Raw genomic sequence first — 23868 nt, forward strand, 5'->3', positions numbered from 1 at the left:
AATTAAATTTAAAAAAAAATTTTAATAATTTAAAATAATATAATTATATTTTATTTTAAGAATAATAATTTCAAAAAAAAATAAATTATAACAGGTAAATAATTTTTATTTGAATTAAATAAATTGTATTGGAACTAATAATTTCTGTATAATTAAAATAAATACAATTGATTCGAATAATAATTATTTGATACAAAAATAAATATTTATTTGATAATATATAGTCAAGTACACGATTATTTGAACCAAATAAATTTTTTTTATAATAATTTACTATTATCAAATAAATATATTTATTTGTACCAAATAATTAATTATTGAGTAGAGTAAATTTATTTTGAATACAGAAATTATTGATTTGCATACAATTTTTTTGATTAGAAAAAAAAATTTATTTGATCCTTTATATTTATTTGATAATAGCCAAGTAATTCAAGTTATAAATATAATAAATAAATATGAATAATAATAAAAAATAGGTAATAAAAAATAATAATAAAAATTAAAAAAAATTTTTAAAATATTTATTTGATAATAGTCAAGTACACGATTATTTGAAATCAAATTTTGTTTTTTTTTCAGTGAATATTGAATTTTCTTTATTAATCGTGCGTTTATTTCTTTTTTCAGTTTGCGAGTTTAAAGACATTTATATAGCATGAGTATACATATATGTGTGTGTGTTGAGAAGTACTTTATAGTGCACTCGTGCATTCAGTTCATAAAAGATTATACGTTCCCGCGCACATGAAGCGTGGGGGTCGAGTCATTCATAAAAATATATACATATATATCGTTCTAGTGCAGACGAATCCTGATATACTACGAGGTCTATATAACGAGTAATACGATGCACGTACGATATATGCACACATATTTTACAATCACACACGTGCCAATGTTGCATTTTATATATATACACATGTTACTCACATATATATATATATATATTAAAGACCAACGCCAAGCAGAAAGTTGCGAAGTGATTACGTTCATATAATAATAATCAGACATTTAAGGGTTTGCTTTCGATAGCATTTAATTCAACACGTGCACTATGATTTTATAATAGCGCAATTATAACACGGGGATTTAATTCACAAGAGTAAACAATATTTTATCTTTAAGATTTCTTTATAGAATTAATTTCACTTATTTTCTTACATTTTATTTTTCATTATCTTTTTATTTATTTATTTATTTGAAAAAGTAAACTTTTTATTTTTTTTTTTTATTTTACGGGAGGTGGAATTATTTTATACTTAATTTTTGATTTTAATTTCAATTAACAGAGGTAGACAATTTTTTTTCAATTAAACTAAGAAAATAGACTGAAAAAAAAATTTAATTGATTCAAATACTCGATTAATTGATTATTATTATTAAATAAATATATTTATTTGTATCAACTAATTATTATTTCAGTCAATTAAATGGTATTTATTTCAAATACAAAAATTATTGGTTCATAATACAATATTTATTTAATTCAAATAAAAATTATTTGGCTCAAGTAAATATTATTAAATGAACTAAATAAATATTTACTTCGACTAAATAATATTACTTGAATAAAATAAATATTTACTTGGAGCAAGTAATTTTTACTAGAACAAAATAAATATTTAGTCCAAATAAAAATTTATTGCGGATTCAAATAAAATTTATTTGGTTCAAATAAAATTTATTTACTTTAAATAAAAATTATTCAAGTAAATATATTTAATTGAACCAAATATGATTTAATTGACTCAAAAATAATAATTATTCAATGGAAACAAATTGTTTGATAATAATTTATTTGATTTGACTATTTTATATAAATAGTCAATTATTTGAATTAAATAAATTTCTTTTCACTGTAAATTAATAATTTTCATTTTTAACATTATGGAAAGTTAGAAAAATAATAATTCTGTTTCAATTTTTTTTTTAGTCATGGTTATTTGAACAGAATATTAATATTCTTGAAAAAAATAAGTAAATAAATAAAATTTTACTTTCATCATAATAATATGTCTTTATCTGCTGTTTTTCTTTTTGAAAAAAATAAAATAGTTATATAAACGCAACTTTCATGTTAAAGAAAATCACACATGTGTATGAGAAATTATTATTATTTATTGTATAATTCAGTTAGTGTCCATATATAGTGGAATGTGTGTCTTAAACTAATGGAGGGTTGTTGAAAATGAAATTACAAAGGTGTCTTGTAATGATTATTTCCTCTAATATAATTTTCCACATTATACGTATATATATATATATATCACTATATCGAGAAAAAGATTTTTTAAAGTCGTATTATTATAAAATATTTCACTCTAATTTTAACATTAAAGAATGTATATATATACCAACCCATGTTTAAGTGTCAATAATCCTTGGGGATAATAGTTTCCTACTTAAACATGTTTTTTCAACACGATTTTCTAAGTAAACGCGAATTACCTTTTTCTCAAAATGACAAATTAATTATATTTATTGTTTGTTCCTTTTTAATTGCACTTAAAATTTGATTATCATTTTTTTGTTATTCAGTTGATTATTTTTTATAATTATTTCGAAAATTGGAAATTTCGAAATTTTTTCTTCACTTTGGTCCATTGTTGCTCGGATGCTGTTATTGGTCCATTTCAAAAAGTGCCATTTACATTTTTTTTATAAAGCACTATCTTGGTGGTTTTCTCGTGAGTTTATCTCGAAATTTAAAAATTTCGAGTTTTTTTCTCCATTTTGGTCCATTGTGGCTTGGATGCTGCTATTGGTCCATTTCAAAAATATATATTTTTTTTGTAAAGCACCATCTGGGGATAATTCTTCTATTTCCGAGAAATTATTTCGACAATTAAAAAATTTGAAATTTTTTCTTCACTTTGTTCCATCGTAGCTCGGATGCTGCCTATTGGTCCATTTCAAAAAGTGTCATTTATATTTTTTATAAAGCACGAGTTTATCTCGAGATTTTTTTCTCCTTTTTGGTTCATTGTAGCTTGGATGCTGCTAATTGGTCCATTTCAATAAAAAAATTATTTTGTAAAGCACTATCAGCGAATAATTCTTCTATATAATATTCCTGAGGATTTATTACGAAAATTAGAAATTTCGAAATTTTTTTCACCACTTTGGTCCATTGTAGCTCGGATGCTGCGCTGTTGGTTCATTTCAAAAATACATTTTTTGTAAAGTACTATCTGGAAATAATTCTTTATACTATTCCCGAGAAATTATTTTGAAAATTAAAAATTTCTAAGTTTTTTTCACCACTTTGGTCCATTGTAGCTCGGATGCTGCACTGTTGGTTCATTTCAAAAATTCATTTTTTTGTAAAGCACTATCTACGGATTATTCTTCTACTGTTCCCGAGAAATTATTATCGAAATTAATAATTTCGAAATTTTGTCCACTTTGGTCCATAGTAGCTCGGATGCTGTTGGTCCATTAAAAGTATTAATTTAATTTAATTAATAACAATAAATAATAATAATAATAATAGTAGTAGTATAATAAATTAGTTAACTACTGAATATTAATTAAATTCTAAATTCTTTTACTAAAAAAAGAAATTCTATAAAATAGATCGTAATTGAAAATATTAAATTACAAATTCAATTATGTCAAACAATTCGGTATTTATAATAATTATTATCGTAATCCGAGATTTCTGATTCAAAATAATAATGATACTAAAAATGTTTTGAAGAGATATTTTTAAAAGGGTGAGAGAGAGAGAACAACCCTTATGGATATTGTTTATATAGAATTAAATAATTCTTTTAAGAATGCAGGTCATTGGATATTTGAATATGTTTAGACAGGGTCATTCTCATTCGTCTCGAAGGATGTCTGTCCATTGAAATGTGTTTCGCATCTGTTGGGTGTGTGAAACCCTCTCCTTTATAGCAAATGCAGTTTCTTGTCGATATTATGTACATTAGAATAGAAGAAGAAGAAGAAGAAGAAGAAGGGAAGGGTAAGAAAAAGATGAAGGTTGTGGGGGGGGAACTCTATAAGCATCGCGAATTGCCATCAGTACAGAGAGAAAGCATATGAGAGAAGTTTGCTTTTGCAATTCAAGTGCCACTTGGTAGACAGCTGCCAAGTACACATACAATATCAAATGTGTGACCATAGTGGCAATTCTATGTCGTCACTTCCTGTCCCGTTTTCTGACCACAAAACTCCTCCCTTTCTTCCCGGACTCGGTTATCATTTTTTTTTTTTTTTTTTTTTTTTTTTTCTTAATTCGTATTTTTGTTTTCTTTCGCAGTTTCATTTTTTTTTTTTTTTTTTTTTTTTTTATTCTTTCGTCACACTCGATAGATTTTCTTTTCAAGTCACGATTAATTTTCAATCTTGACATAATATGTAATCAAATTTTTCATGATGATTATAATTTTCGTGTACAATCAAAATTATTCTTATAATTCTTACGATTGCGTGGGAGAAATTTATATTTTTTTTTTACTGAAAATTTGAAGGAATAAATAATGCAAATATCCCTTTTGAATTATAAATTAAATTAAAATTATTATTTAATTAATATAATTTATATTATTTAATTTATGTAATTTATATTATTTAATTAATATAATTTATACTGTATATATAATTTATAATAATTAATTTTTAATTAAAAATTAAATTTAAAAAAAAATTTCTTTCTTTTCTATTTTATGTAAAAAAAATTTTGTGAAAGTATTTTTTTTTGTTTAATATTATTTTGTTACAAATTAGATCTTCCAGATCTGTATCGAATATGTGGTTATTCTTGGAAAATTCTTTTCAAGTCAACCACTCCGGAAACTGTGGTCGCCATTTATATATATATAAACTGATGCCGGAAATATATGTCTATGGATTGTTTCAATCCTTATAACACAATATATATAAACATAACTTCCTCCCTGAATCGACAATTTTTTTTAACATTTTTTTTCAATTAACTTTGCTTAATATTCGTCTAAAAAAAATTTTAAAAAAGTTACTAAGTATTTTTTTTAATATTTATTATTTTATTATTATATTAATTATAATTATATTAATAGTAATAATAATAGTATTTTATTATTATTGTTACTATTATTGGTATTATTATTATTATTATTATTATTATTATTATTATTATTATTTTTTTTTTTTTTTTTACTATTATTTTTTGTTGCTTTTTAATTTGCCCACATAATTACTTTTTGATTCATCACACTTTGTATTAAAAAAAAATATACAAAATAGCGATTTAACGATGATTAGCTGAGTGGATATTAAATCAAGTGATCATAAAATATAAATCATTTTGTTAAACTAGAATCATTCCTGGAAGGATAGGTGATAAAAATTTTTATTTGAAATTAATATTTTTCGAAATAATAATATTAAAATTGATAAAATTTGATAAATTATTGTTTAATATGTTTGTAAAAAAAAAAAAAACAATTATTATTGCATATGCAAAATTTACATTTTTCGTATATATTACACAACTTATCTTGGTACGCCGGCAATATGTTAAACAATAGAATTAAATTTGTTATTCAAATTTTGTTTAAATAAAAAAAAAAAAAAAATTTATACAGTTGGAAAATTTTTGTATTTAAATTTTTTTGAATAATTTGCCATTAAAAAAAATTTGGTTATTAAAAAAAAATGTATTTAAAAAAAAAAAAATTTAAACTCAAAGTAAAATTAATTTTTTATTGATATTTATTTATATATACATATAAATGAATGTTAAAAGCAAATTAAAAGTCTCCCTTCGTTCTCGCAGACTTTTTTTTTTCAAACAATTTTTTACTCGTGACTTCCTCGACATCCTGTTCTTAAATCAATCGTAATCCGGTAACGTTCTGCAAGCAACGAACACGTAATTTCCCTCCTTTTTTTTTTTTTTTTTTTTTTTTAATTCAGTTAGCGATGAGACTCGGTCTATAAATGCCCCTCTCCAAAAGAAGAAACGAGGCGCGCACCCTTCAAAATTTGAAGTCATACTTTTTCCGTTTGTGATTTCTGTTTTTTTTTTTTTTTTTTTTTTTTTTCTTCATTTTATTATTATTATTTTTATCCCTTTTTTTTGTTTCCCTTCATTCGTAATATTTTGCGTGCGAACTTACTCAGCGTGGTTTTAGTCACTGGCACGCACGGCATTTCCGGTAACGCGACTCCCAGTGAAAGAGCGAGAAAAGGAACAAGTGTTTAACAGAGATATGAGAATGTATATATATATATGTATGTATGTATGTAGTAAAATTTTTATAATGGGGAATGGAAAGTGTGTGTGTGTAAAAGAGAGAAAGAAAGAGAGCAAAAGAAACTATAATATACAAGCGCGAAACTTTTTCGGTCCAAGAGAGATTATTTCTCGAGGTGTCTTTTGCGTCCTTCTTGGAAATTACAAATATATATACATATATAAGTTTTGCTGAGAAGATCAGACTGAATTTAAGTTTGGGCCTTACTTCGGTTTTTTTTCATTTTTTTTTTTTTTTTTTTTTAATGGGAGAAAAAAAAATTCCCCTGATATTATATTTTTAAAATTCAATATTGAACCAATCAATTATAATAGTAATAATAAAATAATAACAATAATAATAACAGTAATAATATAATTTTTTATAATTACGTTTTTATAATAAAAACGACAATAATAAAAAAAAATAGTAACAAAATTATAGGAAACTAAATTTAAAAATTTTTGTTTTTTTTTGTAATTTTTTGTTTTTTTTTCATTAATTTTAATTTTTTTAATAGAATATTAGTTTTAATTAATTAATTTTTTTTGCAATAAAAATAATATATACAATAGCTATTAGTTTTTTTCTTTTTTTTTTAAATAATAAAAATAGTTTAATTTAAGGGAAAATAATATTTTGCTTTTTTTTTTTTTTATTTTATTTTAATAATTCCCAGTAATTAATTGTTCAATAATTATTACATGTATTTTTTAATAGTAATTTATATATATATATATATATATTAGCTTTGTTGAAATGCTTTTTTTCTATTATTTATAGTGTCAGTGGCTTTTTTTGATAGTTGTTCATGTTTCAATTTTGCCAAAATATCACATGATTTATTGACTTCATTTATTGCGCAATCAAACATTTTTAACCAATTTCTGAAAATTTCCAAAATTATTTAATAAAATGTATTTTATAAATGTATTTTAATCAGTTGGAAAAGTTTAAAAAGGAAAAAAAATAAAATAATAAATCATCAATAATTAATAATAATTATAAAGTTAATTATATATTAGTTAATTATCAGTTTATTATATCAAGGTGAAAAAAATTATTTCTGTTATATTTTTTCTATAAACCGTAGTCTTAAAATAAAAAAAGAAAAAAATAATAAATAATTATAAATAATAATAAATAATAATAGTAAAAAAAATAATAATCAATAAATAAAATTAATTCACATTTTAATTTATAATATCAAATTAAAAAAACATACTTCCTTCCATTTTCAGTATACGTTAATCCTAAATTTGAAAATTCATTTGCATTTTCAAGTTTAATATTCTCTATAGCATCAGATTGACATTCTACAGATCTGGTGCTATTAAGACAAGTTTCTCCAAGATATTCTTCATACGAGGCTAAAAAAGAAAAAAAAATTATTTTATTTTTTTTAAATTAAATATATTAAAAAAATATTTCCCATAATTTTACCAAGTTTACTGAGAGCACACAATTTTCTTTCACTTTCATTAATAATAGCTTGAATGCTACTGTTATCTAATTTAATTGTTCCATTAATACATTTTTCCACTATGTGCATTTCTCTCTTTAGATAATGTTGTAAATTAATGCCCAAACAATGTGTTTCATTTGTTGGATTTTCAGTTGGTGTGATACTATTGGTTAATAAATTCTGTACATTATTGTGAAGTGTTTTTAATTCGGCTAAATGTACATTATTATTTGCACACAATTTTTTGAGTTCATCTTCAGTTAATTGTTGATATGTTTGTCCTCTTGTCAAAGAAAAATAATCTGTAAATTAGATTTTTTTTTGATAAAAGTCAAAATTAAAATCTAAATATAAAAATTAAATTTTTAGGTAAATAATTTAATTTATTTTTAATTAAACAATTAAAATAAATAAATAAATTACATCCAATAAACACTGCCAGAAATATTTGATTAAAAAAATACATTTTTTGTCTCTCTAAAAACACTCTTTGTAGATTTTTTTCAAAACTAACTTTTGTCAATTGAAAAATTTCCTTTTCTTATTTATACCCAGCAAATTATTCAAAATATTTTAATTTTTTTTTTTTTCGTTATTTTTTCAAAACCACGTAAAGACACAATCAGTGTCACGAAATTCGTTTGTTTAAAATTTTTAAACAATTGTTGCTATTGAAAAAAAACGTATTGCAAAAAAAAGAAGAATATAAGATAAAAAAAATTACTTTTTATAAAGAACCTCAAATAATAATAATAATAATAATAATAATAATAATATTTTTTTATTATCACTGTAAAAGGGCAAAAGGTCATATACATATAAAACCAAATAAATATAAAAAATACATATTTTATTTTATTATTTAAAAATCTTTATGTACATTGAAAAAAAATTATTTGTCTCAAATAATCGGTTACTTGATTATTGTCAAATAAATTTTATTTGAATCCGCGATAAATTTTTATTTTGACTAAATATTTATTTTGTTGAAGTAAAAATTATTTTGTTGCAGTAAAAATTAATTTGTTGAAGTAAATATTTTTTTTTTTTTTGGTTCAAGTAAAAATTATTTGATCCAAATATAAATATTTATTTTGATTCCAGTCAATATTCATTTTGTTGAAGTAAAAATTATTTGATTCAAGTAAATATTTATTTGATAATAGTCGATTATTAGAATCAAATAAATTTTTTTTTTTAGTGTATCATTAAAACTATTGGAACTAATTAAATTAATTTAACAACTATTTAAAAAATAGCATCGATTGTCCTATTTACGAATCATTTATTGTCAAATATTTAATAATTATTAATCGCGATTCCAAAAAAAAAAATGTAACGATTTTTATAATTTTAATTTTTTGAATAGTTTGAGTTTTTAATTTTAAAAAATTTTAACCTTTATCAAGGAAGCATTTAGATTTTGGATAAAGTAATAAACATTAATAAATACTTTTTAAAATGAAATTTTATTTTTCTCATATTTTATTTGTTACATTGTTTTATTAATTGAAAGTCAATAATTGCATATTTTTAATAATTCTGTTATTGAATTATATTCCTTTTTTTTGGATAATATACCATATATAATTAAATTTATGTTGCTGTTGTTTCTTCTGCTCCTGTTGTTGATGTTGTTGATGTTATTGTTACTTTAAGCTTATCAATAAAATCTTTTTTTAGTAGATCACGTGTCATTCGCTGCCATAAGTCACAAGAAGTTTTTATAGAAGTTGATACACAGTCAAAAAGTTTTTCAAAATTTCTGAAAATTCCAAATTTTTCCATAATTATTAATAAATTATATATATATGCTAATTAGGTGTAATTAAAAAAAAAATTCACAGATTGTTAATTTATAAGTGAGAGTATTCAAGACTTACTCGCGTCCAGTTTCAGTATATCCTAATCCTAAATTTGCAAATTCATTTGAATTTTCCATTGTAGTATTCGCTAATATGTTCATTTCACATTCATCAGATTTAGTGGTATTAAGGCAATTTTCTCCAAGATATGCATCATACGAGGCTAAAAAAAAAATTTTTTTTTTTTTTTTATGACAAATAATATAAACGAATTTTATTTCTTGTTTTATAAAAAAGAAATAGAATTCTTTTTTTTTTAATTCAAAAATAGAATTTTTTTTTAATACAAAAATAAAATTATTTATTTTTTTTTGTATAAAAAAATAGAATTTTTTTTTAATACAAAAATAAAATTATTTTTTTTGTATAAAAAAATAGAATTTTTTTTTAATACAAAAATAAAATTATTTTTTTTGTATAGAAAAATAGAATTTTTTTTTTTTAATACAAAAATAAAATTATTTTTTTTTTTGTATAAAAAAATAGAATTTTTTTTTAATCGTTTAAATTAAAAAAATATATTTAAAAAATATTTTCATAATATTACCAAGTTTACTGAGGGAACACAATTTTTTTTCACTTTCGTCAATAAGAAAATCAATGCTAAGGCTATTTAATGTAATTGTTCCATTAATACATTTTTTTACTATGGACATTTCTTTTTGAAGATAACTTTTTAGAGAATCGCCTAAACAATGTTTCGAAAGTGTTGGAAATTTAGTTGGTTTGATACTTTTTGCTAATAAATCTTCTACATTCTCATGTATCTCTTCTAATTCTGTTAAATTTACATTATTTTTTTCACACAATGATAGTAAACTATCTTGATCTAATTGCTTATATGAAAATAATTGTGCTCTTGTCAAGGAGAGACAACCTGAAAAAATTTATTTATCCTTTTTTAAAAATTTTTTTTATAATTATTAAATATCTATATTTTTAAAAAATTTATTTTCAGACTGGAAATTAAAAAAAAAAAGTTAAATTAAATAAATTAATTAAATGTAAAATGTTTAGTTAATTTGAATTAAAAAATTTTATTTGAAAAATGTGAATGAAAATAGAAAAATTTGTATATAATAGAAAAAAAAATAGAAAAAAATTGTAAATAATTATATTAAATAAATAAATACATTACATCCAGCAAGCAGTGTTAAAAATGCAAGTTTAAAAAGATACATTTTTGAAAATTTGAAAAACGTTCTTTGTAGATTTCTTGAAAACTTACTGTGCCAATTGAAAAATTTCATTTCATATTTATACCCTCAAAAATTATTCAATACATTTTAATTTTTTTTTTTCGTAATTTTTTCAAAGTCACGTAAAAGATACAATTGGTATAAAGTTTTTGTGTTTTTTTTTTTTTTTGAAAGAATTGTGTCCTTTAATTTTTTGTTTGTATGACGTTTATACATTCTCAAAACTAAGAATTTTATCTTTTTGCATTATAACTTTTGTATTTTTTTTTTTTTTATTTTGCTATCAATGTATAGTCACGAGCAGTCGGGAAATTCATTTGTTTAAACTTTTGAAGCAATTGTTGCTATTGTGAAATAAATATATTGCAAAAAAAAAATAATATAAGATAAATTTTTTTTCATAATTAACTTCGAATAATAATAATAATAATAATTTTTAAATTAAAATTTATTTTAAAGGAATACACATTTGCTGATGTAATTTTCTTTTTTACATTTCAAAATTTTAATTTCTGACTTTTATTGTATCCTTTATTCTCGAAACTAGTTTCTTTTCTGTTTCTTTTTCTTCAGCACTACACTTTTCAATTGAATATGAGAAACAGTCAAATATATCTTCAGATGTCCTACAAAAAAAAGAAATTTTTTTTTATAAATTATATGCAAAAAAAAGAGGAAAATTCTTCTCTGGTTATTTTTATTATAATATTATTATTAATTATTGAAATATTTATTTTAAAAAAATTCTTATCTTTCTATTAGGCAAAAAAAATTCCTCCAAATGAGAAAATAATGAATTCTTTTTTCTTAAAAAAAAAAAAAAAAAAAAACTTACTTTTTTCCTTTTGGAGAATATTTTAATCCCAAATTAGCAAATTCTGCTCCATTTTCTAAAGTTTCAGGTGTTAAATTAGCTGATTTTAATACGTTTTCTAAACAGTTTTCGTGGTAATCCTCATCAATACAAGTGCTTAGATGATGTTTGAACAATACTGCAAAGAAAGAGAATATTTTTAATTTAATAATTAACTATAATTAATAATTAATTTATAAATAGTAATAAATGAAATTTACTAAATCGAGTTACAGCACATAATTTGTCTAAACTTTGACGAATTAAAACTTTAATATCGTCGTCTGATAGGGAAATATCATCCTTAAGACAATTTTGCATAATAATTTGGAATCCATTTTGAAGTATATTCGTGATATTTAAATCACCCATACAATTGTCGTCAGTTTTTAAGGCATTCTCAATTGATAATTCACGTTTAGTTTCTCCAAAAACAAAATTTATCATTTCATTATAATTTAATTTTAATTTAGTTAAATTAAAGTTATTATTTATACATTTTTCTTTTATATCATTTGGTGTTAAATTGTAATAACTATTTAATTGAGCCTCTGTATTTGATAAACCTGTAAAAAATTAATTTTCATTAATTACAAAAAAAAAAAATTAAAATTTTATAGAATTTTATAGTATTAATAAATAAAAATTTAATAAATTATATATTATAAATTAATTAATTATTTTTTAAATTATAAAAATTTTATAGAAAATTTCATAATAAATTAATTATAAGTAGTATAGTATTTTATTTTTTTTAAATAGATTTTAGTAGGCGAGAGAAAAATTGCTTTTCCCATTGAAAATGATTTTTTTTTCTTATAATAAAATAAACTTACTCAGAAGCACAACAGAAAAAGTTGCGATTATAAAAATAATATTCAACATAATTGTAGATACTTTGCAGTTCAACTGTAACAAAATTAATATCTAGATTTCTTTTTATAATCGATCTTACTCCTATTTTTTTATTCTTTCTGATCAAATATATGACGTCTATTTAATTAGGTGCAACTATTTATTTTAATTAAATAAAATTTACATATTTATAATAAATTGTGAAATATCATATTAACTAATCAAAAATTTTTTTTTATTTTTTTTTTGTGAGAATTACACAATTTAATATTTTATATTGTTTAGTTTAACCAATGACATACAAGATATTTATAAATATAATTATTTTTATTTTACATATCAATGACTAAATTTACATTATATTTTTATTTCTTGAATATTTTAGTGGCTTATTCAACCTTGAAAAAAAAATTCATGAAAAAAATATTTTTAAACTGAAAAGAAATTAAGGAAAAACGGTTTTTATAATATTAAAAAAAAGTCAATAATGATAGTTTAAATTAAACTTTTTATTTTCATGGAATAAATTAATATAACAATTTTTTTTTTCGAATTTCAGATATTTATTTTACAAATATCTGCATATAAACTGTGAAGATTTAATTTTTAGTTTTATGTAAATCTATTGTATTCGAAGTTAGTTTCAAATGCGTCTTTTTCTCTTCTTCAGAACAATTCTCAATTGCTTTTGTTGAGCACTTGAACAAATCTTCCCATATTCTGAAAGAAGAAAATATTTTCAATTATACAAATTTTTTTTAATTTATATTAAAAAAGAAAAAATAAAAATTTCTTCGTTGTTCAAAACGTGGAAATTTTTTTATAAAGAAAAATTTTTTATTTTCGTTTTTATATTTGAGATAAATAAAATTTATTTGAATCAAATTTATAATTTTATTTGATATTAAATAAAAATTTTGATTTGCGCTAAATAAATATTTAATTTGTTTTAAATAAAATATTTTATTTAGTAAAAATGAAATTTTCATTTAGGGCAAATTAAATTTTTATTTAAAATCAAATAAAATTATATAAAAAAAAAATTGTACTTACTGTTTTTGTGCTTTGGAATACGACAATCCTAAATTAGCAAACTCTTCAGTATTTTCTAATGACTCAACTGGTTCCAATACTTTAGTTTCACATTCAGACTGTTTATCAGTGTCAATACAAGAGCTGAGTGTATGTTCAAATGATGCTATGGAAAAAAAATTTTTTTTTTTATAATTTATGATATTCTTTTATAAATAATTTTTTTCCAAATAATTTTATTGTAATAACTGATGTGATATATAAAAAAAACTTACTTAGTCGAGACAAAGCACATAATCTTTTTATACTTTCAGTAATTAAAGTGTTAATGTCATCTTTTGATAGAGTAATATTTCCCTTAAGACATTTTTGTACAATTTTCATTTCTTCTTGAAGTAAAGTCTTTAGTTCAGAGCCCATACAATTGTCATCAGTTTTTAAAGCATCTTTAATTGTCATTTCATCTGTTTTTTTTTCACGTAAACTATTGACTTTTTCATGAATTGTTGCTAATTCTGTTAAATTAACATTATTATTTTCACAATTTTCTTGCAAATCAGTTGATGTTAACTGATTATATGAATCCAATTGCGCCAAAGTATATGATATGCCTGGAAAAAAAGTTTATTATAATTAATTTATTACAAAATTACAAATTTTAATTAATTTATATTAATGATAATTAAATTATAAAAAAAATTTTAAAAAAATTAAAAAAAAATTAATTAATTTAAAATTCTAATTAAAAAATTATTTATAATTACAAGTAACAAATAGCAATGCTGATTTGAAGGAATGCATTTTTTTTTCTTGACAAAAAACTTTTTATTCAACTATCTTCTGTCTGTTCAAAAATTAACTTGATCATTTTTTGTCATTTCAGTTCGTATTTATAGTGTAAAAATTATTCAGTTTTTTTTTTTTTTTTTTTGTTTTTTGCTCATAATTTTTCAAAATCACGTTCAATACAATAGTAAAAAATTTATTCTTACCCAAGAAAGAATGATTTTCTTTTTGTCTCTAGGAGAAAAAAAAGAATTTTTTTTCCTTTATTTTTTTTTTGTTTACTTTCAAAAATAATTTTGCATTTTAAATTGTTAAAAAAAACTTTTATATAATTAGAAAAAAATTATTTAAAGTCACGATCAATCATGAAATTCGTTTGTTTAAATAAATCAAATCTTTTTGTTATTTTAAAATCAAATTCGTTTGTTGAAATAAATAAAAATTTTTTTTGTTATTTTAAATAAATTCGTTTGCTTAAATAAATTTTTTTATTTTAAATAAATTATTGCTTGGATACTATATTGTTTTTTAATAATAAAGAAAAATAATTGCCTATTTTAGAAAAAAATTATAAAAGAATATCGATTTGTTTTTTTTTTAATTTTAATTTAAAAATTTAAGTTTTTAAAATGTAATTTAATATTTTAATTTATTATTTTAATTTATAATTTTAAATTAATTATATTTTTAAAATTTTTTATTAAATTTAAGAATAAAATTTTTTGATGAATATTTTTGCGTAATTTTGAGAAATATTTGTTATATGATTAGCACTCTATTTTGCATAACATGATGTTACCGAATTGAAATGATTTTATAATAGCGCACGTGTGCAAAATATACACACGCATTTGTACGTAACGAGACATATTTCATTACCTGCTAATACAGGTGGTTTTAAATTCGTGCAATAATTTTAAATTAATTTACAAACTATATAATACATAAGGCCTAACGGTTTAAAAAAAAAATATATATATATTTACAATAAACGTGAATAAACTAATAAAATTTACACTTTTTTAGTCGCATTAGATTTTTTTGTATTTGAAAAAGTAAATGAGTGTATAAAAAAAATTTTAATTAAAAATAATTAATTATTTTTCAAGTCTATTAACATTATAAAAAATTTAAATAAATTATATCTATTTTCAAAGAATGTAATTTTTTTTAAATTAATTTTTTGAAAACTAATTTTGTTTTATTTAATTTTTTAAAAATTAATTTTTGTAAATTAATTTTTTTGTAATTTTGTTTTATTTAATTTTTTTAAAATTAATTTTTGTAAATTAATTTTTTTGTAATTTTTTTTTATTTAATTTTTTTAAAATTAATTTTTGTAAATTAATTTTTTTGTAATTTTGTAAATTAATTTTTGTAAATTAATTTTTTTGTAATTTTGTAAATTAATTTTTTTAAAATTAATGTAGTTTTAATTAATTCTTTTAATCAATTTTTGTTTAATTAAAGAAAAAAAATAATTAAAAAAAAAGCAAATATTGAATTTAATTAAAAAATATTCGCTTTGACATAATATTTTAGAACTGTCTTAGTTTTCAGAAGCCTGAAGAATTTTTCTTGAGTGGTTTCATGTAATTAGAATATTTTTTTTTTTTCATAATCTTTGCTATACTTAGGAATCAGGCCATCGGGAGATTAAGGAATTTCGTAATTCTCATTCCCTCTTATCGAATAGTTATTTTTTTTTTTTTAAATATTAATATAAAAATTGAATGTGTGAGAAAAAAATGAAAAGAATGTAATTTACTCCCAGGAGGGTATAACGGGAGTTCGAAAAAAAAAAAAAAATAAATTGCACACGCTTTTGTTTAAAGAACCTTGACCCGATTATTGTTGAATGGTTAAAACCACGTGTGTGTGGAGCTTTCTAGTTTCCGTACGTTGTTCAAAGGCGGAAAAAGAAAACGTTGTGCCGGCCGGCTCGCGGCGTCACTTTGGCGACGTATATATATATATATATATATATATATATATAAAATATACACATTCAAAGAAGTTTTAAATTTCACTCACGGGACATGAATGAAATGTATATTGTAGATATATGTATGTGGTATATAAGAGCAACTTATTCTGAGTTTTTTAAATATGTACCAGAAAATGGTCATTGCCGACAAAAGGTCGTGTACTTTTTTACCTTGAATTGTGTGGGAATATTTCTTCATCGAAAAAAAAATACCAACTTTTTTTTTTTTTTTTTTTCTTTAAATATATTCAAATTAACGAAAATATTAATCAAACATTTCCGCGGTGTTTTTTTTTCTTTTTATTATTGACTTTATTTGAAAAAATTAAACAAAGATAAAAAATAATATAAAAATAACTTCAAAAATATCATTAATATAATATTAAAAAATATAGAGAATATAATATTAAAAATAAAAAAAAAGAAATAAAATATTAATAATTTTCAAAAAAATTATTCTTTGAGAATTTTTATTTTTTTTCTCAATGAGAGAAATAAATATATTTTTACCCCTGAATGGTAAAAAAAAAAATTTTTTCCTCCTCTAATCAAATGTAAATCAATTTTTTTGAAACATCTATATCTCTCTATATAGTTTGTTCTACTTTTTTTTTCTCTCAAAAGATAAACAATTATTTGATTAGACTTTTTATCGTAGATTAATTGTTTATATTAATATATATCTTTAGATCGATATATTATATATTTGGTAACTTTAGAATTTATCTAAAAATATCCTTTTTCGTTAAATTATTATTTATTTATAAAAAAAAAAACCAAATAAGATACATATTTTTTCTCTAAATAGTAAATTATAATAATATTGTAATTAATTAAAATTATAATTGTAGTTAATTAGAATTAAAATTATATTTAATTAAATTTATGGTTGATTAAAATTACACATTGAAATTATAATTAATTAAAATTAATTCATAAACTATAATGAAAATATTTTATATAATTTATGAAATTATAATAAATCAATAATAAACAGGATTTGTATTTAAAAAATTCTTTGTGATAACATTATTTGAATGTTAATATGTGAATTTCACGGTTGAATAAAATTAAATTCATATATATATATATATAGAGAAAATCATCATCATCATATATTTATAATATTGAGATTCTAATTTCTTTGAAATGTTTGCAGGAGGTCCTTGACAGTAGACTGGATGAAAGAGTGGAGTCGATGGTAGAGGCAGGTCTAATTCAAGAGTTATTGGATTTCCACGAAAGGTACAACGAAGACCGACTCAAAAATAATGCGTAAGTTTCCAATTTCACAATAACGAACCTTATATTTGCATAAATTACCCTTTATGATTTTTTAGTGCCGCCTCTTTTCACACAATCTATAGTATAATTTCTTTCTTCTTCTTTTTTTTTGTGTGTGTATATATAAAACATTCATTTCTAGTCGAATTCACACCAATTAATTATAAATAGGCAATTTTATATGTATACATAGTTTCACATATCGTATAAAAATGTGTCATTTAAAAAAAATGTTGAAACACATTTTTCCAAAAATTAAAATCGATGGAAACTTTTTTTTATTAATTTTTTTTGAAATTTTCATTTTAAAAAATTGCTATATTAATCCTGAAAGTTATTTGGAAAATTTTTTGAATAGTCAAAATTTGTAATTAAAAATTCAGTAAATATTATAGGAATTTTATTATAATTAAAAATAATTTTACTACTGATACTGATTTTTAACTTCTTTTTTAACTGAAACATACTTTTACATATAGATAATAATTTTCTAAAAAAAAATTACAATTTTATAAAAATAATTTCTGATAAAATTTTTTTTATAAATTCTATTCAATTTTTTTTTTAAATTCAGCCCCTAGTAACAAATAATTCGTTCTTTTTTTTACAGTTTTTTATCCTTGTGAATAAAATCTAACGCGTGTAAACATTGTTATTGAGATTAAATCAACACTGTCACATGGATTCTTTTTTTCTCTCTCTCTCTCTCTCTCTTTCTTTTGCTTGGTTCATAACAAAGATTCAAAAGAAATATATGAGCTATATAATCTAAACGTTGACATGCAATGTATATTTAATAGTCATTCTCTTGACGCGTAACTCTTTTTTACAATTTACAATGGTTCCTCTTTTTTATTTTATTAAGATATATAGAGTCACATGTGAGAAATTTCAAAAAAATTACATTTTATCTTTATGCTTTTTTTTGCTTTGTTTATGAGAGAACATTCACCTGCGCGTCTACACTACTTATAATATAAAACCCTTGGCTTTGCATTTTTTTTTTTCACTTTTGTTTGTATCCTTGTACGTTATGACTCTTGCGCTTATTGCTATAGTCGACAAAATTTTGCTAACGTATGCGTCGTCGTTGTCGTCTCATTTTTGCGCTTTTGTGAACATATATTATATATATGTATACAATTGACGAGGTTTCCTCTTATTTGCGTTGCTACTTTGCTAGCTGAGCACGTATCAGAATTTCCAATGCAGATTTTCTAGAGAATATATATATATATATATATATGGAAGTCCTAGACTCCTTTCGCAAATACTCAGTAGACACTGTATTTTTATATACCTGAATGAAATTTCACCACCTAACGAACCTTTGTATATTTATTTTTTTACTATAAAAAAAAATCACGATTTTTCTATACAAAAAAAAGAAATTTTTATATAATTAATTAATTTTTATAATTAAAAAAAAAAAATAAATAAATCTAATAAAAAGAAAAAATATATATAAAAAACAGAACAAAATTTATAATAATAATAATAGTGAATATAATAAAATATAGCCGAATTTTTATTTCACCGAAATGTTCATTTAGCACAATTTTGATAGAACCAAAAAATTATTTTAATTACATTTTTATTTAGCTGAATTATTTAGCAAAATTTTCATTTATCAAAATTTTTATCAAATTTTCAATTTAATATCTAGACATTTTTTTCATCAAATTATGTTTTATATAATTATTTATTAAAATCTGACAATATAATTGAAAATTAATTATTAAATACTATTTTCAGGATGTCCAGCGGTCAGGGAAAAGTCAGGAAAATTTTTTAGTCAGGGAAAAGCCAGGGAATGTCAGGAAATTAAAAGTCAGTGAACTTTTTGAAAATTTGCCAAAAATGACCATTTTTATGAATTTTTTTTTAAATTTTTCGGATGCAAGAAATTTTTTTATACTACAATTTGAAAAAATCGGAAAATTAAAATTATAACCATCAATTTTTATTTTAATATTATTTATTTTTTTTTTTTATTCAAGTCGAGGTAATTTTATAAATTTGAATAAAATCCTCTGTATTGCGTTTTTTTTTTTAAATGTATTTGATATATCATGGTTTATTTACTTCTCACGGTACTGCGGCTACTTAAATGTGGTTTTAAATACCCAACTCATCGAATTCCTTGAGAATCGGATAACTCAAGTGCAGCAAGGCCAGGATGTAATATTACTGCTTACAAAACCTTTCCATGAACTTCATTGTTAAAGATCCGTTGAAAAGTATAAAAAAGAAAAAAAAAATGATTAAAGATCTTCAATATCTTCTCTTACAATCTCAATGCGCGTCTGGACATTTAATTTATCTCATCCAGTTTTTTTTTTATCTTATATAGACAAAATATTTGCAAAAAAAAAATTGAATTTTTTTTTTATCATTTTCCGCATTATAAAATATTGATCTAGATAATAATAATAAATTCTCCTTGGGGGGTTTTCCGTATTGTTTTTTACCTTTATTTTTTATTTGAAAATTTTTAGTTTTGAATATAAATTTAATTTTCGGAAAAAAAAATTTCCTGTACATATAAAATTTTGAATTGCTGTGCCCTTAAAAACTGTATAATTAATTGTTCTTCTTAAAAATAGCTTCACAAAATTGCATCGCTATCATTATTATCAATGAATGATCTCGTCCCGACCATAAAACGTCTTGGAAACCTATAATTACCACTAATAATTATCGTATATTGTTACGAGCATTCGGAGGGTGAGACACGCGACTTGGTGCAATCTGTATGCAAATTAGTTTATGCCACAGACAACGTGTTCCTATAGATGCGGAAAAGATTTTCCTATCTATAAGTAAAACTTGAAATAATCGTTAAATATGCCAATTTCGTTGTCTTTTTCTTTTTTTTTCATTTTTTTTCCAATTCCTCTACGGGAATTGCTATAAAAAAATTTTTTTTTAAAATAATTATCTGCTTATTAAATTACAAATTATTTTGCAATTTTTGAAACTAAATGAAACTATTTTCAATTATTATATTTATTATTATTATTTGTAAAAAAAAAATTTGAAATAAGAATGAAAAAAAATTTACTGCACTGCAATAATTTGATTAGACTATATATATATACCTAAATATTTGCCCGCATAAATTTATTATCTAAAATGATTAAATACCTTAGTATTTAGAGTTCCACGTGCCTTATCGTAAAAAAAAAAGAAATGATTGACCGACTATTTTATGAATCGATTGAAATCTTAACTCTCTATAACATATCTTAAATCGAATCATTATCTTTCAAAACGTATCCACTTTTAAGAACAGCTCTGATTTCCGATTTAGTTTGACATCTGTGATGTTCTGATTTTTAGTCTGATTGACATTTTTTTATCTTTTTTTTTTTTTTTTTATTCTTTCCAACTTTCGAATAGTAGAGCAGTGAAATAAAAAAAATTTTTGTTTATTATATTAATAATATTATTTTTAATAATTAAAAAAAAATTTTTTTAAAGAATATTAATTTAATAAATTTATAACGAGTTTATATAATAATTTTCTAATAGAAAACAAATAGTAATTAAATAGAAAATAGAAAAAGAAATAATATAAAATTATTCGAAAAAGACAATTGGGGTTTGTGTATTATTTGCGAATTTGTAAAAAAAAAATATATATAATGAAGATATATTCGAAATTTGCAAATCTGAGAGTGAAGGTTTTTTTTCTTTTTTTTCATATGGCTTTATGGAAATGCACCCGGGTGTTCGACAACTCTCAACCTGTCAGAGCGTTCGCCTTTTTAACCGGATGTGATGTCGTGCGTAGGAATATTAAAGTTACTACTTGACATTATAATAACGATTATCGTGTACCTTTGCCCCTCTTATAAAAAAAAATAATAATAAAAAAGAAGAAGACGCCATCAAGAAGTTCAATATTTGTCCGAATATTTATTTAAATGTTGCGCTTAATTATTTGACCAACTCGGTGGGTCGCTTTTTTAATGACGAGACACTGCTAAATTAACTTGAATATTTGCAAAATTTACTGAAATGCCTATGGTAAATTAAATCCTCAAGACTACTGTAATCTGAATGTTGATTGACACTAAACATTTTTTTTTTTTTTTTTTTGCATAATATATTAAAATCGCGATATTTCTCACATACATTTTTTTATTTTAAATGAAATAATTTTAAAATTATAAATAAATCTATTCTAAATAACGTACAAATTTTATATATATATATTTTTTTTATTTTAATTATCAATTTTATTCGCAATAATAATTTTTAACAAGAAATATATTAATGATAAGTAAAAAAGTTTTATGAAATGTATCAGAAATTGGTCCACTTAATAAATTAAGCCAATCAAAGATGGAAAACCGGTTTAAAATAAAATTAACCACCCTGTATTATATATATATTTATATTTTTTTTTCTTTTTTTTTAGATAACTTGATACTCAGGTGGAAGATCTTTAATGTTGCCGCGACAATTTTGTCCCCCATGAAGTATTTAATCAACTCTTTGTACTATTATTATTAAATTAATGTTAACAAATTTTCGACTTTCTTGATAAAGCCAAAAATTTATTATTATTTTATTTTTATTATTATTATTGTTATTATTAAAAAATACGTAGATAATTCTTCATGATTGAAAAAAATATTTTGCCCTTGAACTCTATTTGACTAATAAGCTGAAAAATGAATTGAATTATTGCAATATAAAATAATAATGTAGATTGTCGTTAGTCATTCAATTAAGTTTATTAATCTTTTCATATGCCTTAGAGTCATAATAAAATTTTAAATTAATCTTCTTCCATATATCAACAAAATAATAATAATAATAATAAAATTAAATAATATTTGTCGAATTTAATAATTATTATTTATATATGATTTGATAAAAAAATTATCCCTTACGTTTTAATTTTTTTTTCATTTACAATAATATCCTCATTGTTTATTTAAAGATTCAAAATAATTTCATTTCATTAGAATCGTTTTGTTTAAAATTATTGAAAATTAAAAATAAATTAATTTTTGGGAATATATATTATTATTTTTAAAAAAAATGAATTAAACAGGTGATGAAGTGAATTAAAATTTCCTTTGATTAATATATATATATATATGTTATTATCGAGGTACAATCAGAAACTTAATTATAAACTTTTCATTGTAAGCAGCGATAAAACCTTTGAATTCCAGATTGAAATGTGGATTACGATTCAATGACGCGATTTGTTTAGAATCATCTACTTTTTTTTTTGTAAAAATAAATATAGCGATTGAAAAAAATTAATATTAAGATTAATTAATATTAATTTTATAATCTAATGGGATAAATATTTCAATAATTTTTTAATTTAATAATCGTGTATATTTTTCTTTTTAGGAAAATTAATTAATATCCTATGAATTGAATCAAATTGCATATTCATGGAAATATTAAAATAATCATCATTTTCTTCAAGTCTGAGATATACAGAATTATTCTCGTTTTATTCAAACAATTCACGTTAGAATAGAGGACAAAGAGAAAATAATTAATTTCTTTTCAAGAGCTATAGGGGTTGTTTCTTGAATATTTTTGTTTTAATTATAACATTTGATATAATTTCATCGCAATATTATATATCAATGATTTAATGAGAAACGTTTTTATTATTTAATTCTCAAAATACTAAAATTCGAATAATTAAATAGTTTTATTTAATAAAAAACTAATATATAAAATTCAGAATTGTAAAAAAATATGTAATTTTTTTTTTTTGTTATTTTTTTTTCCGTAAGTGCCATTGGAATTTTTTAAATATACATGAAAATGTACTTTTTTTCCTTGAAAAAGCGTCTAAATAAAAAAGGATTATTTCTATGATTAACGTTATCGCTTTTATCACAAATTCTCTGAAAAATGTTATTTACACTGTTGCATTCACTATCATAAGGAATTTCTAGTTGTCGTAGTCTATATATAATAGAGATTTCAATTTTCCTTGAAATTAAAAAAAATATTCCTAATTTTAATAATAAAAAAAAAATTTTTATAAAAAATCTAAAATACTTTTTTTTCTATTCTAAATCAATATTTTATAAATTAAATGATAAGAATTTAATTTTGTGATAATCTTTCTTTTTCTTAACTATTAGGTAATATTGAGCAAGACTTTGCAATACTGGTTTATAATCTAAATATATACATAGATTTGAAATTTTTAATTTCGCGGCTTAAATTTTAAAAAATTAAAAAAAAATATCTCTATGGAAACGAAATTTCTATTTAGGTAAAAAAAAAAATCGTTTTTATATGAATTTCGAAATATTAAGGAAA

At 21.1% G+C, this 23868-nt stretch overlaps 5 protein-coding genes across 5 annotated transcripts in view; 1 reads left to right on the forward strand and 4 right to left on the reverse strand.

Annotated features, from left to right (window-relative positions):
* Positions 1-23868, forward strand: part of LOC127287865 (tRNA dimethylallyltransferase) — a 71149-nt gene that overhangs the window by 45125 nt on the left and 2156 nt on the right. Inside the window, exon 5 of the mRNA XM_051315002.1 lies at positions 17429-17544. Within this exon, the coding sequence (XP_051170959.1) occupies positions 17429-17544 (116 nt within the window). The remainder of the gene's footprint in view (positions 1-17428; positions 17545-23868) is intronic.
* On the reverse strand, positions 6892-8207 carry LOC127287885 (uncharacterized). Its single transcript, XM_051315033.1, has 4 exons — positions 8116-8207; positions 7671-7994; positions 7453-7597; positions 6892-7114 (listed from the first exon to the last, which is right to left on the reverse strand). Exons 1-4 carry the CDS (start codon positions 8156-8158, stop codon positions 6973-6975), a joined length of 654 nt encoding a protein of 217 aa, XP_051170990.1. The 5' UTR covers positions 8159-8207; the 3' UTR covers positions 6892-6972.
* LOC127287872 (uncharacterized) lies at positions 9143-10824 on the reverse strand. Its single transcript, XM_051315014.1, has 4 exons — positions 10696-10824; positions 10105-10434; positions 9576-9720; positions 9143-9457 (listed from the first exon to the last, which is right to left on the reverse strand). The coding sequence occupies exons 1-4, from the start codon at positions 10805-10807 to the stop codon at positions 9289-9291; spliced, it is 756 nt and encodes a 251-aa protein (XP_051170971.1). The 5' UTR covers positions 10808-10824; the 3' UTR covers positions 9143-9288.
* LOC127287878 (uncharacterized) lies at positions 11187-12611 on the reverse strand. The gene is made up of 4 exons (XM_051315020.1): positions 12446-12611; positions 11831-12175; positions 11592-11748; positions 11187-11382 (listed from the first exon to the last, which is right to left on the reverse strand). The coding sequence occupies exons 1-4, from the start codon at positions 12492-12494 to the stop codon at positions 11262-11264; spliced, it is 672 nt and encodes a 223-aa protein (XP_051170977.1). The 5' UTR covers positions 12495-12611; the 3' UTR covers positions 11187-11261.
* Positions 12953-14370, reverse strand: LOC127287890 (uncharacterized). The gene is made up of 4 exons (XM_051315045.1): positions 14261-14370; positions 13772-14107; positions 13518-13662; positions 12953-13184 (listed from the first exon to the last, which is right to left on the reverse strand). Exons 1-4 carry the CDS (start codon positions 14295-14297, stop codon positions 13064-13066), a joined length of 639 nt encoding a protein of 212 aa, XP_051171002.1. The 5' UTR covers positions 14298-14370; the 3' UTR covers positions 12953-13063.

The sequence above is a fragment of the Leptopilina boulardi genome, unplaced genomic scaffold (genome assembly GCF_019393585.1).
Source record: "Leptopilina boulardi isolate dan_hultmark-lab unplaced genomic scaffold, ZJU_Lbou_2.1 LbouV2_123, whole genome shotgun sequence".
NCBI classification, from domain to species: domain Eukaryota; kingdom Metazoa; phylum Arthropoda; class Insecta; order Hymenoptera; family Figitidae; genus Leptopilina; species Leptopilina boulardi.

Excerpts from the sequence above, each read along its gene's own strand:
- LOC127287885 (XM_051315033.1), bottom strand. The coding sequence starts at position 8,158 with ATGTATTTTTTTAATCAAATATTTCTGGCAGTGTTTATTGGAT. Across the intron at positions 7,995-8,115 it reads TCTGGCAGTGTTTATTGGAT|ATTATTTTTCTTTGACAAGA; the intron begins GTAATTTATTTA and ends TCTAATTTACAG. Across the intron at positions 7,598-7,670 it reads GTGTGCTCTCAGTAAACTTG|CCTCGTATGAAGAATATCTT; the intron begins GTAAAATTATGG and ends TTTCTTTTTTAG.
- LOC127287872 (XM_051315014.1), bottom strand. The coding sequence starts at position 10,807 with ATGAAATTTTTCAATTGGCACAGTAAGTTTTCAAGAAATCTACAAAGA. Across the intron at positions 10,435-10,695 it reads TTTAACACTGCTTGCTGGAT|GTTGTCTCTCCTTGACAAGA; the intron begins GTAATGTATTTA and ends AAATTTTTTCAG. Across the intron at positions 9,721-10,104 it reads GTGTTCCCTCAGTAAACTTG|CCTCGTATGATGCATATCTT; the intron begins GTAATATTATGA and ends TTTTTTTTTTAG.
- LOC127287878 (XM_051315020.1), bottom strand. The coding sequence starts at position 12,494 with ATGTTGAATATTATTTTTATAATCGCAACTTTTTCTGTTGTGCTTCTG. Across the intron at positions 11,749-11,830 it reads ATGTGCTGTAACTCGATTTA|TATTGTTCAAACATCATCTA; the intron begins GTAAATTTCATT and ends CTTTCTTTGCAG. Across the intron at positions 11,383-11,591 it reads TATTCTCCAAAAGGAAAAAA|GACATCTGAAGATATATTTG; the intron begins GTAAGTTTTTTT and ends TTTTTTTTGTAG.
- LOC127287890 (XM_051315045.1), bottom strand. The coding sequence starts at position 14,297 with ATGCATTCCTTCAAATCAGCATTGCTATTTGTTACTT. Across the intron at positions 13,663-13,771 it reads ATGTGCTTTGTCTCGACTAA|CATCATTTGAACATACACTC; the intron begins GTAAGTTTTTTT and ends TTTTTTCCATAG. Across the intron at positions 13,185-13,517 it reads TATTCCAAAGCACAAAAACA|AATATGGGAAGATTTGTTCA; the intron begins GTAAGTACAATT and ends TTCTTCTTTCAG.